The sequence below is a fragment of the Rhinatrema bivittatum genome, chromosome 7 (assembly GCF_901001135.1).
Source record: "Rhinatrema bivittatum chromosome 7, aRhiBiv1.1, whole genome shotgun sequence".
Classification (NCBI taxonomy): domain Eukaryota; kingdom Metazoa; phylum Chordata; class Amphibia; order Gymnophiona; family Rhinatrematidae; genus Rhinatrema; species Rhinatrema bivittatum.
Window position 1 is genome coordinate 84,158,402 of NC_042621.1, and position 13,814 is coordinate 84,172,215.

A 13,814-nucleotide genomic window follows, 5' to 3' on the forward strand; every position below is an offset into this window, starting at 1 on the left:
GTAACTTGTAGAAGCACTCCTTTGTAGTGTGTTTTATAAATTGCTTTAGATTCAAGTGACTATCAATAATGACTCCAAGATCTCTAGCGTGGGATGTTTGTATATTGGTTTGCAGTTGGTGTTGGAAGGGACTGCCTTCTGGAGTGATTAGCAATAGTTCTGTCTTGGAAGTGTTGAGCACCAGATTGAGGCTTGAGAGGTGATGATTGATCGTTTGCAGGTGAGAGTTCCATAACCTGAGTGTTGATTCAAGTGAATTGGATATTGGGATTAAAATTTGAACATTGTCTGCATATATATAGAACTTAAGTTTCAGATTTGTGAGTAAATTGCAGAGAGGGAGTATGTAAATGTTAAACAGGGTAGGCGATAAGGAGGAGCCCTGGGGGACTCCGAATGGGGAGTTAGTGTGAGAGGATTCCTTGTTCTTTATTTTAGCCTTATAGCCTCTATTGCTAAGGAAGGAGTCGAACCAACTAAGGGCTGATCCTGCAATTCCTATGTCTGATAGCCGGTTTAGAAGGGTATTATGGTTTACAGTATCGAAAGCTGCAGAGATGTCGAGGAGGGCTAAGAGGAATGACTGTCCTTTATCAAAGCCAATGTAAACATGATCAAGGAGTGAGATGAGGGTTTCGGTATTGTGTTCTTTTCGGAAACCATATTGTGATGGGTCTAGAATATTATGGTCTTCTAGGTAATTTGAAAGTTGCTTATTTACAATTTTCTCCATGACCTTAGCTACAAACGGGAGATTTGATATAGGGCGATAGTTGTTGAGGTCGTCCGGATCCAGGTTCGGTTTTTTGAGTATGGGTTTGAGTGTGGCCATTTTGAGAGCATCCGGGTATATTCCTTGTGAGAGGGAACAATTGATAATATCAGCTAGATATTTGGAGATGTATTCTGGTATGAGAATCAGAGATTTGGAGGGTATTTGGTCTAGAGGGTGGGTCGAAGGTTTCATTCTTTTTATCAGGGTTTCCACCTCTAAGGTGTGAGTAGGATCGAAGGAATCCAAGCTTGTGTCTGTGTTCAGTAGGTGGAGGGTATTCGGAGGCAGTGAGTTTGGGCTGGTTGGTAATCTAGCCAGGGTGTTGGAAATTTTGTTCTGAAAGAATACGGCGAGATCGTTGGCCTTCGCTTGGGCTGTGTCGTCTGGAATAGTAGGGGGAGCAGTTTTGGTGAGTTCCGATACATATGAAAAAAGAGCCTTCGCGTCAAACATCATATCGTGGATACGGTGGGCATAGAATTCTCTTTTAGTTCAAAGTGTTGCTGTTCTGTAATGGTGGAGAGCGGCTTTGTATATTGTTAGAGAATGTGGATTGGGATTCTTCCTCCATTCTTTTTCTTTCCGTCTTAGATTTTGCTTTAGGGTACGGAGCTCATTTGAGAACCATGGCTGCTTGTTTTTATGAGAAGGATTTATGGTTTTTTTTGACAGTGGGCATAAGTTATTGGCTATCATTTCTGTGATGTTTTGCCAAGAGAGAATAGCAGAATTGGGGTTGGATAGATCCAGGTTAGAAAGTTCTTTAATCAGCGAGTTGCCGAGGTCTTCTGAAGGGCATGGTTTCCTGTAGTACAGAGTGGTCGCCTGAGGGGGCGCAGGAGATCCTGTCAATGACCTAATGTTGGCGGTGATCATGAAATGGTCTGACCATGGAACTGGGAGGCATAGCGGCGGTGAAAGTGGAGTGAGGTTGGAGTTTGTAAAGATAAGGTCAAGTGTATGACCTGCTTTATGTGTGGGTTGGTTGATGTATTGTTTGAAGCCCATGTCCAAAAGGGCTGACAGGAAGACTTCACAGTTAGAAGATCTGGGGTTGGCATCGATGTGAAGATTAAAATCTCCAAGGATTATGGCTGGAGAATCTAGTTTTAGGTATTTGGCTATGATTTCCACCATAGGAGAAACGTCTTGATCTAGAAGTCCAGGGGGAGCGTAAGTGAGGAGGATTTGGAGCGACTTAGATTTGAATAAGCCTACCTCCAATTTAGGTATTGTATTGATAGGTTGTAGCGTGAGATTGAGAGATTTTTTGGCTGCGATGAGGAGACCTCCCCCTTTTTTCTAGGTATGGAGAATCCTTAGACATCCTGGCTACTAAGTACAAGTTTACCCTAAAGAAGGTTCTGTACCATGGGTGGTTTCAAACATGCCATAAACCTTAGGCTACCTAATATATTAATACTTATGACTAACTTACTTACCCCTGGTCCCAACTTCAGATGATTTCCCTCTGTTTACCTCTGAAGCAGGCTCTGGCTGGAGGTCTGGAGAATATGGGCAGGGAAGGAGGCTTACTTCTAGGTCTGGTACTGGCAGAGCTGCCAGGCTTTTCTTGGCTTCTCACTGCCTCAGACGCCACACCACCATTTGACCAAGGCAGGGCGTTTCCTCTCTCCAGTCTCCTGGCCACACCTAGTCTTGTCCCTCCTTGATAGAAGGGGGTGCTGGGGCTGCTTCAGATCTGCTCCCTTTCTCCTTATTTGCCCTATGTTTTATACTTCCCAGCTGATAAATATGCATGAGCTTGTGCATAACATGTAGTGGGTGAAGGGTTTTTGCTGGATTGCAGGTCTTCCCCCTCCCCTTTTCTTCAGGGGTGGGGTCCTGCCACATCTGGACTGAGGCTGTATTTCAGCATGTGTTTTCTCCATTTCAGAGTGCTCCCCCTTCATCCAAGGGTGGGGGCCCCTCTGACCTCTGGACTTTCCTTGGCTGGTCTGTGACTTCTGCTTATGAGCCAAAGTTGCTGCAGTTTCCCTCTGCCTTGGTTTTATTTACACAGCAGCTTACACCCAGGCAGATCTTGATAAGTATCCTTCAGCTCTGGTTTAAAGTTCTCATCTGGTCAAAGTTTCTTTTTAGCTGTGACAGTGTTTTGGCCTGTCGGTATACTGGTCAGTAAACTTCTTGGCTATTATGATTCATATTGGGTGCTTTCAGTGGTTACACATGGGATATCTCCCTACAATTCTACAGAAAGGATGAAATTTTGAGGTCCTTTCCATGATCTCTGAATTACAGGAGTCCAAGGGTCCTGACTATAAAGATAGTTAAAACACTGGAACAAGCTACCTAGGGGAGGTAGTAAAATTTGTTATTGAAGTTTGTAAGAACATGTTTAGATAAATTTGTCAGTGATAGATTAGGGAAAGTGTTAATCTGTGTGGAAGCAGGCAGATGGATTAGATGCATGACATACCAGTTTTAAAACTTACCATGATTAAGAAAACGTAAACAACCTTTCTGACTCAGTACATTGTAATTTAATGATTTAGCACGTAACAAGTTAAAGTGAACTGACAATAAAATGTATTCTATGCAGTTGAAATTAAGTGTTTTTTTTAATTTATTTTTTTTGACTAGCTCTTGGGCTACAGTGACAAGCCATTGAATCTGCAAATGTTTATTGGAACAGCAGATGATCGCTATTTGAGACCTCATGCCTTCTACCAAGTGCATAGAATCACAGGAAAGACTGTGGCTACTGCTAGCCAAGAGATTATAATTGCCAGCACAAAAGTACTGGAAATTCCTCTTCTCCCAGAAAACAATATGTCAGCCAGGTATGTGTCATCACTTGTTCAGTGAGTGATTTAGCTTCATGTGTATGCTTCTTTCTACCACGCAAAAGTGAAGACAGCTGTTCTAGCAGTTTGTAGAGATTCATCCTATTCAAGTGCTGTGTACAATTATACCACAAAATTGGGTCTCAGTTCTTGACTTTTTCAAGTCATAGTTTGGGCTGCTATCACTTTACTTTAAAGAGAGAATTACTTCCTGCTTTTACTGTAATCATGTATATTTAAGGCAGTGTTTGCTGTCAGTTTTCCTGCAGATTCAATTCAAGCACTTAGTTAACTTCACCTCTAACAAATGCAAGCTCCCTCTATGCTTGGACAGTTGCAGGTTCACAGTCCTTATGTTAGTTCAAACTAAGAAAGAAGGCCCAGTTCTGGTCAGAATCTGCTTAGCCAAGTTGGAAGGTCCAAGCAAGGGGGAACAGGTTTCCTGCTATTGTCTTCAATATACGGTTCACAGCCCTCAAGTTGTCAGAAAAATGTATTCCCATTAATCCCCATTTGGCCAGCTTTTGAAGATCAATCTGGATCCTCTGGGATATGGCAACAGGTCTGCATTTCAGAAAGTATACAACTCTGGAGTATTCTACTTTAGTTTGTTTGAACTGACATGTGGTTCAAGGTGAAAGTTTCAGTCTCCCAAATCAGCACCCCGGCAGTTCAAAACCAACCAGTGATTTATTTTTCCCTGACATGATCCCCATCCCCGTCTCCATGATTGCAATTCAGTGACCCATACCCTGCATCCTTTACCAAAATCATGTGCATACCCTTGCACCCGTGTTCTCTGAACAGTTTGCTGTGATATCATTTTGCAGGTTTGATTTAATTAAAAACAAGAAAATTACTGTATTCACTCAACCTCTAATAGCCTGCAGAATGTTGGCCTTCTGAGAAGAGAGAAACTCTGCCATAAGGACAGAATAACTGCCCCCTGGTTCGAGCCTCCTCAGATAGCTGTAAGTCTGATTTATAGCCTCTTATGGCCAATATTAGTAATGGACTTAGAGGGGGGGGGGGGAACATGTCTTCTGTATCCCAACAGGCTTGATATTGGCCTTCTGGGTCAGATGAATCTTTGGCATAGGAATATAAAGTCTCTTCTCCTTGAACAAGCAGGACAAAAACAGTGACGCAAGTGGGTGACCTCATGTGATGGCACTAGCCTGGGAGGGCATGCCTCTCTGAGCTCAGAAAGGAATGTCTCTGAGCATGCATGAGTCTTCCAGCATGAACTTCTTTAGACTTTTCTTCTGCTGCAGCAATAGATGTTTTTCTCTCACCAGCCCAAGTTTTTTGATGAAACGGTTCTTGTTTTCTTGGATTTTGGTTTTTTTTAAATCAAGTGTCCTCATAAAAATATATTAAAAAATAAGGTAATCTATAGAAGGGTGCAAATCTTTTTCAGCCATGTCAGGCAAAAAGCCATGCAGAAAATATGACCACAGGATGGATTCAGTAGACCTCCATAAATTCTCAGGTGTCTAGACCCATCTCATGATACAACAAACTGAGGCCTGCACCAGAATGCTTCTGAGGGCAATGAAGTATAGGCAGCTGAAAATTCTTTCAGATACATTTTCTCCAGAAGCTAAGGCTTCTGTAATGGGTGTACCAATACCTATTAAAAGCAAGAGGTTCAAGTCAACGGAACACTGCAAAAGCTCTTTGTCCACTTCCTATCCTTGAAAAAGAAGAGCTTCTTCACTAGAGCGGTGTCATGAATTGGAGGAAATAACCTAAATACCACAAAAGAGAATCCATAGCGCTGAAATCCTGGGCATAACCATCGGTGAGTTCAAAGTCACTGTCATTCAGTGCCAGCCATTTCTTTGGTGCCAAGATAGCTGTAGCCACGAAATTGGCACCGCTGTCGTCACTGAAGTAAGATCTATCATGGCACCATCAGAATCCCAAGCACAGAGTGTATGCGACCCACACAGGTCTTCTAAGGCTAAGCTCTCACCATTCATCTTACTGCCAGAATAAGACACATCCTCTCAGGCTTTTCTATTAGAGGGGAATCATACCTTCATGCAGAGGATGTAGTATGGTTTTATTAATCATTATATGAATTAAATGCCTCTTCCACAGGATCAACCTATACCAGTTTTGTAAAACTTATCTCAAAAATTGTAATCTAAATCTTAAATATTACCCTATCAAAGAACATACCGCATAGTACAATATATTTGATTTACGTGGCATATAAACGATTTTAAATAAATAAACCTGTGGAGATTTAAAAAAAAAAAAACCTTCCTCACCGCGTAGATCATCTTCTCCAGATGCTGAAGCCTAGATGAGGATTCCTGTGATTCACGCTCTGGTCATTCTTTCCAGAATCTCCTGGGTGACCTCCAGATTGTTACCCAGAAACTGAGCCTTCTCCGGAAGACTTATGCTAGCCATCTTTTGTTTAAAAGATGGCAGACTCAATTTATTTTTCAATACAAGAAGTAGAACCATCAGAAGACTTACCTAAGGTACTAAAATACATCAAGCCTCCAAAACAGCCTTAGGCTGTAACTGTGCATAAGGCCTTAAAGGATATTCCATCAAAATTGTGGAATTACCCCTCTTTCAGTAACAGCAGAAGCGAGGAGTTTTGACCTTAAATAGAAAGTAAAGCAATGCCCAGGCCTTGATAAGATTCAGCTTACACATGATTCAGTAATGGTGGAGTTGGCATTTCATGAAACCAAAAGATAAAATATTTACTCAAACAACCCTCCTGGTAAGAAATATAAACTCCTGGATTATATGGGAAAATGTTCTATTGAACAACCATGCTGAAAGCAGAATATCTGCCTGCCAATTTCAGATGACCCAGTAGCTCTATAACATTCTTCAAAACATGAGGACTTTGTATTTCTTCTTATTTAGTTATAAGGTACGTTCCTTTCTTACTTCTGGGAAGCAGAAGAATGTTAAAACATCTCATCCATTTACGGCAATTTTGATGCTTCCTTTAGAGCTTCAGAAGTTATGGCAACAAGGTGTGTTTAGCTTGGCTTAAAGCCTCAGGATTAAGGAAAGGTGTGCATGATAACAAATAGATGGTGCTTGTACTAGTGATAATCTTTTTGGTGATAAGGAGACCATGAACATCATAAAAGATCAGTGCACCGCTGTACAGACTGACTAAAGCTACAACAGATCCAGCAGCCTATCAGAAATCTTAGTCGTATAGAAGACAATTCTATTATTCCAGAAGATGTTATGCTCTTTATTACCAGAGGCAATACTACTAGCCTCAGCATTAGAAACAACAGCCGCAAGATAAGGCACAAGCCCAAGGATAAGACAAGGTCAACTCAGCAGTTGGTCCAGAAACAGCCTTGGGGGTTTTGACTACAGGACCTTCCAATGGGATGGGGTGGGGGAGAAGGCTGCAATTCTTTTATCTCCAATGGTCCCATCTCATCATGGACCAATGGGTTCTGAGCATAATCCAAAACGATTATGGATTGAATTTAGAAACCCTTCCTCTGATTATTAAACTAGAACAAGGGGGAAAGCAGACAGTCACTCAGCAGTGCATGGTTCGGAGAAATGTATCCTTGAAGGATACTAATGAAACAGGAGACTTAGGGCATCCCAACAGAGAGGTTCCATTAAAGACAAACATAGTCCATGTGCCTATAAAAAATCACCGAAGCTAATGATTTCCGATTTATCCCTAACAACTGAAAAGCAGGTGAATACAAACAAAAAACACACTTTGAAATGTCTGTATGCCAATGCCAGAAGTCTAAGAAGTAAGATGTGAGAATTAGTGTATAACAGCAAATGATGAGATTGACATAATTGGCATCACAGAGACTTGGTGGAAGGAGGATAACCAATGGGACCATGCTATGTCAGGGTACAAATTCTATCGCAATGATAGGGAGGATCATCTTGGTGGGGGTGTGGCACTTTATGTCCGGGAGGGTATAGAGTCAAACAGGATAAAGATCATACAAGAGACTAAATGCTCAGTAGAATCTATATGGGTAGAAATCCCATGTGTGTTGGGTAAGAGTATAGTGATAGGAGTATACTACCGTCCACCTGGACAAAATGGTCAGACAGATGATGAAATGCTAAGAGAAATCAGGGAAAAAAACCAATTTGGCAGTGCAATAATAATGGGAGATTTCAATTACCTCAATATTGACTGGGTAAATGTAACTTGCTAGAGACATAAAGTTCCTGGATGTAATAAATGACTGCTTCATGGAGCAATTGGTTCAGGAACCAACAAGAGAGGGAGCTATTTTAGATTTAATTCTTAGTGGAACGCAGGATTTGGTGAGAGAGGTAACAGTGGTGGGGCCACTTAGCAACAGTGATCATAGCATGATCAAATTTAAACTAATAACTGGAAGAGGACAATAAGTAAATCTGCAGCTCTAACACTAAACTTTCAAAAGGGAAACTTTGATAAAATGAGGAAAATAGAAAAAAACTGAAAGGTGCAGCTGCAAAGGTTAAGTGTTCAACAGGCATGGACATTGTTTAAAAATACAATTCTAGAGGCGCAGTCCATATGTATTCCACACATTAAGAAAGGTGGAAGGAAGGCAAAATGATTCTCACAGGACAAGCAGGATGGTAGTCCTCACAAATGGGTGACATCGAGGATGGAGCCCTGTACGGAAAACTTTTCTGTCAAAGTTTCAACAAGCTTTGACTGACACTGGCACACTGGGTGCACTGAGCATGCCCAGCCTGCAATTATCCCTGTGAGCCACAGGTGTCTCCCTCAGTCTTCTTTTTTCCGCTCTGCAGTCAGCATAGCGGTTGGAGCTCTGTGAGGATTTTTTAACTAATTACCTCATGGAAACACTTAACTTTTCACTTCAAAAAACACTTTTCCCTGCACAGGTCTCCCTCCGCGTACGTTTTTACGACGCTCGGTGAGTACTAATTCTTATTTTTCGGTCGGTTCCTGTCACTATCTTAAGGCTGTTAACTGACTGAAGCCTTCCCTTCCCCCATTTTTCAGTTAGCTTTAAACAGCTTGCAAGTATCTCTGTGACACTCTGCTTGCTTATGCTAGTGGGGTAGGGATTTTTTCCTTAACTTTAGGACCTCTGTAGCTTCAAGTCCTTCGTTCCCTGGTACCCTTACGCAGTCGATACCCTATCGCTATACCGGGACCCTCCTAAACCGCCCTGGGCTTTTATATGTCATCAGCGCCCCTCCCCCCACGGTGCCCTGATGCCTTTATCCATGTTTTTTGCTTTTCAGTGCTACCAGGCTTTTTCCTCCTATGCACTGTTTTTTTTCCTTGGGCTTCCTCGGTGCCGTCCCTACCCGGATGCATGCCATTGACGCACACGCTGTTAGTCACTGCCATGCATACTCGGGTCGCCGCCACCACTGCCCGAGACACTTTTTAACGATCCCAGGGTCACTTCATCGATGCCACCCCCCCTTTTGGGGATGCCATCGATGCCCCATCCTCCCCGCCGATGTCCAGCCCTTTTCCATCGGTGGGCATCAATGCCACATCGATTCGTCGGTGGGCATCGATGCCGGATGGTCCCCATCGGTGGACATCGGTGCCGGATGGTCCCCATCGATGGACATCGGTGCCGGATGGCTTGTCCGTCGATGGCATTGGTGCCGGATGGCCGTCCGTCGATGGCATCGGTGCCGGGTCCTTTTGCATCGATGGACACCGATGCCCAGGTGTTTCATCCATGGGCATCTATGTTAGAATGCATCCATCGAGGGCAGTCGATGCCAGGCTGCTCCCATCGGTGAAATTCGATGCCCAGGTGGGTCCCATCGGTGGGTATCCATGCCGGCTCGATTCCGTGGATGGGCGTTGATGCCAATGCCAGCCTTATGGCTGGCATCGATGCCCATGCCGATTCCAGGACTGGCGTTGATGCCGGGATGGAATTCATCGACTGGGAGATCCATGCCATCGATTCCATACGTGTCCATATCGATGCCACCGACACATGTGTCTGGGGCACCGATGCCATGTACACTTGGAAATCTGAGTCTGTCCAAATCGATACCGTCAACGTCTGTGGCCCTATAGTTGATGCCCGTGGCCATGCCACAAACGGCATAAATGCCCGCCTCCATGCATCGATGCCCTCGACACCTCCGTTTTCCTTCGGTGTCCTTGACGCCCTATTGATTCGACTTCGACTCAGTCGATGCCGGTATCTTTTTCAATAACGGCAATGTTTTTCGATTATTCGATTCCACATCGTTTCAAAGATACCTATGCCACTGCTGTCAGTGCCCGTCACTGTCATCATTCTCCTGGCCAGTCATCGACGATTTTTCATACCCATTTTGATGATATCCTCGAAGCCCCTTAGGTTGCCTTCAATATCGTCAATACCGACATAGCACCGCCACATACTACCCTCGTCTCCTCACATTGCTCCACGCTTTGGGTTCTTTTTTAAGCCCCGTATTAGCTTAAGACACTCCATTGTGTCAGGAGCAGAGCAGGCGTGCTGACAGTTCGTCATCGATCGCCTTCCAGGACGACGAGGGCTTCCATCTCGGCGCTGGGGAAAGACCGGGCCGAGCACCGTGGCACCCATCATCGCCGACATCGTGATCGTCCGCCGCTGACGCCATCCAGCACATCGGTGCCATCCTTCTCCAGGCTGGACAACGCTCGGGCAGAGCGACATCACCACTGCCATCAGCACTGTTCCTACAGTTTTGGCAGTCCTTGGTGATCCAGAACTTCCGGATCCAGGTCCGACAGCTTCTGCATTGGCGTCACGACACATCGAGCCGCTGTGACGAGGGAAGGGAACATGAGTTCCGTTAGGGCTCCTCTGTTCCTGGCGTGCCCCACCGTCAAGTGGTGTGGGACTATGGCCATCTGTTACACTTAGCAGTCTAAACGCCACCCACGCCTGGCCTGTCTCCTCTGTACCTGTGCCACCATACCGGGTTTCAGAGCGAGATGGACGTTTACGTCCCCGGCCTTACCCTCGAGGACTCCGGAGACCGTCGGAGTCAACAATCTTCACCGGCTCGTCTTGCGGCGATCCACGTCGGATGGTAAGTACCCGCTTCGGCGGCATTCCCATAGAGTTGTGTTCTCCCATTCGGACCGTGGTTCGAAAAGTTCTGGGTCATGTGCCTTTTAGAACTGTATTAGTGTCACATATCGCTATGTTAGCTATGTTAGCCACAATATCAGGAGAACCCCTCTATCTTCTTGGGATTGCAGCAGGGCTTCTTCTCTTGTCAGTAACAAGTCCCTGTGCCGACCAATGCTCTGACTCTTGGTTCCCTCCCAACCAAGGTCCAGCTGCATTGGCTGATCTGCTAAACATGAGATTCAGCAACCATTGCCCCATGTACAAGTCCACCTTGAGGCCTGGCCACAGGTCTCAGTGTCTCCTTGTACAGCATACAGAAATGTGGGTACCACTTACCGCTCACACACCTGCAGGAGCCTACATGATATCCTCCATTGGGACACCTCCTGGTCTCCCATCTGGTCAGATATCAGAGCGGCCACCCCACCTTGTACCAAAGTCCCGGTACACTCCCCCAGGCGCTACGAAGTGCAGAGGGGAGAAGGGAGGGGGGTTGGGGAGTTTTAATTGCACTATTCTTTCTTTTAACAGAAAATAGTTACTCTCCGCACATCCTGGACCTAAGAAAATCCAACTTTCTTTAGACGTCACAGGTACAATGGTATCTTTGGTTACCATCACTCCATACTGCAGTAAGTACATTATTTTAATGTTTCTATGTGCTTTATGGTGAGTCAACATTACAACCCCAAGCTCTGCCGCTGGCACCAGCTTCGGTAAGTGAACTGTCTCTTGCATCACTGTTGGTGAATGCTGTTTTCTCTGCGGAGTGTAACATCATTCACTTTCCTTGCATAGACTACTGCTAACCACTTTCAGTACATGCAAGGAGCTCTCACTTTTTTCAGGACTCACTATACATTTACTAACTGGGATTACTGTCACTGCCATAAATCCCTTCTGTAACACTTCTGGACACCACAGTCTTAAGACCCTCTTGTCCAGCATGCGCACAGACATTCTGATACATTGTTATATGTCCCTGCGCATATTTTCCATAACCTCAGCCTTTCAACTTTTCATGGTTGGGCTATGGGGTTTCTTCCCACTATGCATTTTTCTCATAATTCAAAACTGCTATGGGTTATATTCAGTGACATTCTATACTCAATGGACCTAAGTGGTTTCATTGCTTTCGTCCCTGATTCTTATCCCAGTTCGAACTAGGACCTAGTCTCCTTCGACTCATGCTCGCAATTCCTTAGGGTTATAAAGTTTCTCCTGAAAGCTGTCAACCCATTATGCATCTATTGCACTCCAGCATAGTTTCTCATAAACTTCCTGGACATTGCACCCATGAGTTATGCCCTTATGCCTTCCAATACTGCTTTTGCAACAATTCTTTGTGCATACAGACAGACAGCATAGGGACAATGTGCTTTCCAACTCATAAGCACGCATTACCTCTTAGCTGCTCTGCTAGACAGCTGCGCAGCTCTACCCTTGGCCCTTGTTCACTTCATGCGTCCTTGGGCCACATATCTAAGAGATTTAATGAACGCTCTATCAGACCTTCTCCACGTAGGTTCTATCCTCTCGAATGGTCTCAATTACATGTGTACAGGGCAAATCTTTTAACGCTGAGTTTAACTAAACTTTCCTCGGCGTCTGCATCATTCCATACGATGCACAGGTTCTGCTCCCTGCACATGTTTCCTATGCGTTCCCTTAGATGCCTTTTCTTCCATCAAAGGCCTCTTCAGTATATCTCTTCTGCTGCCTCTCGTAGCCAGCATTCTTCTAATGTTGAACTGGGATGGGGTTCAGTATTCTTTTCCCCACTCCCTGACTGAGATCAGTATGCTTTCCCATACTTCTCAATCCATCATATCAGTAACCTTTTATTCTCTCACCAGTCAGTCCCAAATCATAGACTTACTGATGTTCTTAGGTTCTGGTAGCGTCACAAAACCTTCTAAACATAAATCTTGCCGTTTAATATGGCAGGCTTTACCTCCTGACTCTAAAAAAAAAAAAAAAAAAAAAAAAAAAGGTATTACCCCTTTTACTTTTCCACCATTTTTTCTTACTCCCTCGGATTCTGTTCTCCAGACATCCTCCACATAGATACACCTTTCTCTTAGGAGGTGTATCGTTTTGGGAGTTGGATTCCCGTTTTCGGTAATCCTCTCTGAGTCGGCTTACCATGGATTATCCACTGATCAAGCCGCCTCTATTTCTCTAATCACGGAATGAACATATATATTCTCCTTATAAGTCTCATAAATTCTACGTTTGAGCCTTTCCATTCCTCTCTTCCACAGTTTGGCAAGGGAACTTCTTTCCCTCTTAATGTCATTCCTGCCAGCAGGGTCCGTGAGTTATGCACTCTTTCCATACTCACCTGACTCCATTCCTCTGCCACTGAGTAGTTCTACGCATTCAACTTTCTATCCTTTTCAGGTAGATGTTGTATCTCCTTTCCTCAGGAAATACTCTATTAATTTTTCCTAACCTCTCTCTCTCGCCCTAGGGAGAGACTGGGTTTTCCACATTCCTGGACAGTAATGCTGCGCTTACATTCTATCTACATTGCACTGCATTCCATGTGAATTCCACTTGACTCTTTCCTTCATGCAAGGGTCAAGCTGCTACTTCCAGTGGCCACACAGACCTAATCCTTCTGATTAAGTGGTCTATATTTCCTTTCCTACCAACAAGCAGACATTTCACTACAACACTGTGGGTATCCACATACTGTTGTGTCCGTCTTAGCCTTAACAGCTTCCCTTTGGTTACTGCTGCTTGTACTTTTTTATCAGGCTGCAGCCTGGAGTCCTCTCCATACCTTTGCAGCCTATTATTGCTTACATTGACTAGCCGGCATGCTCCATGTTTGGCCAGTCCGACAACTCTTACCTTTTTCAATTCACTACCCAACATCCTTCCACGAACCCATTATGGTGTTGCGGATGCCCTCCGTTCCCATTTCCACCTCAGTCGTTACGCCTTTGCGCATCTGCGGTGTATCTGGTGCATTCCCGGGCATCCTCAGCTCGGTACTCACCCATTTGTGAGGACTACCATCCTGCTTGTCCTGTGAGAAAGCAAATTTTGCTTACCTGATGTAACAGGTGTTCTCACAGGACAGCAGGATGTTAGTCCTCACGAAACCCGCCCGCCACCCCGCGGAGTTGGGTC

At 44.5% G+C, this 13,814-nt stretch overlaps 1 protein-coding gene across 2 annotated transcripts in view; it reads left to right on the forward strand.

Moving 5' to 3' along the window:
• Nucleotides 1–13,814, forward strand: part of NFATC3 (nuclear factor of activated T cells 3) — a 248,749-nt gene that overhangs the window by 111,166 nt on the left and 123,769 nt on the right. For both annotated transcript variants that reach the window (XM_029608593.1, XM_029608592.1), the window contains exon 4: nucleotides 3,380–3,579. In XM_029608593.1, the coding sequence (XP_029464453.1) occupies nucleotides 3,380–3,579 (200 nt within the window). The remainder of the gene's footprint in view (nucleotides 1–3,379; nucleotides 3,580–13,814) is intronic.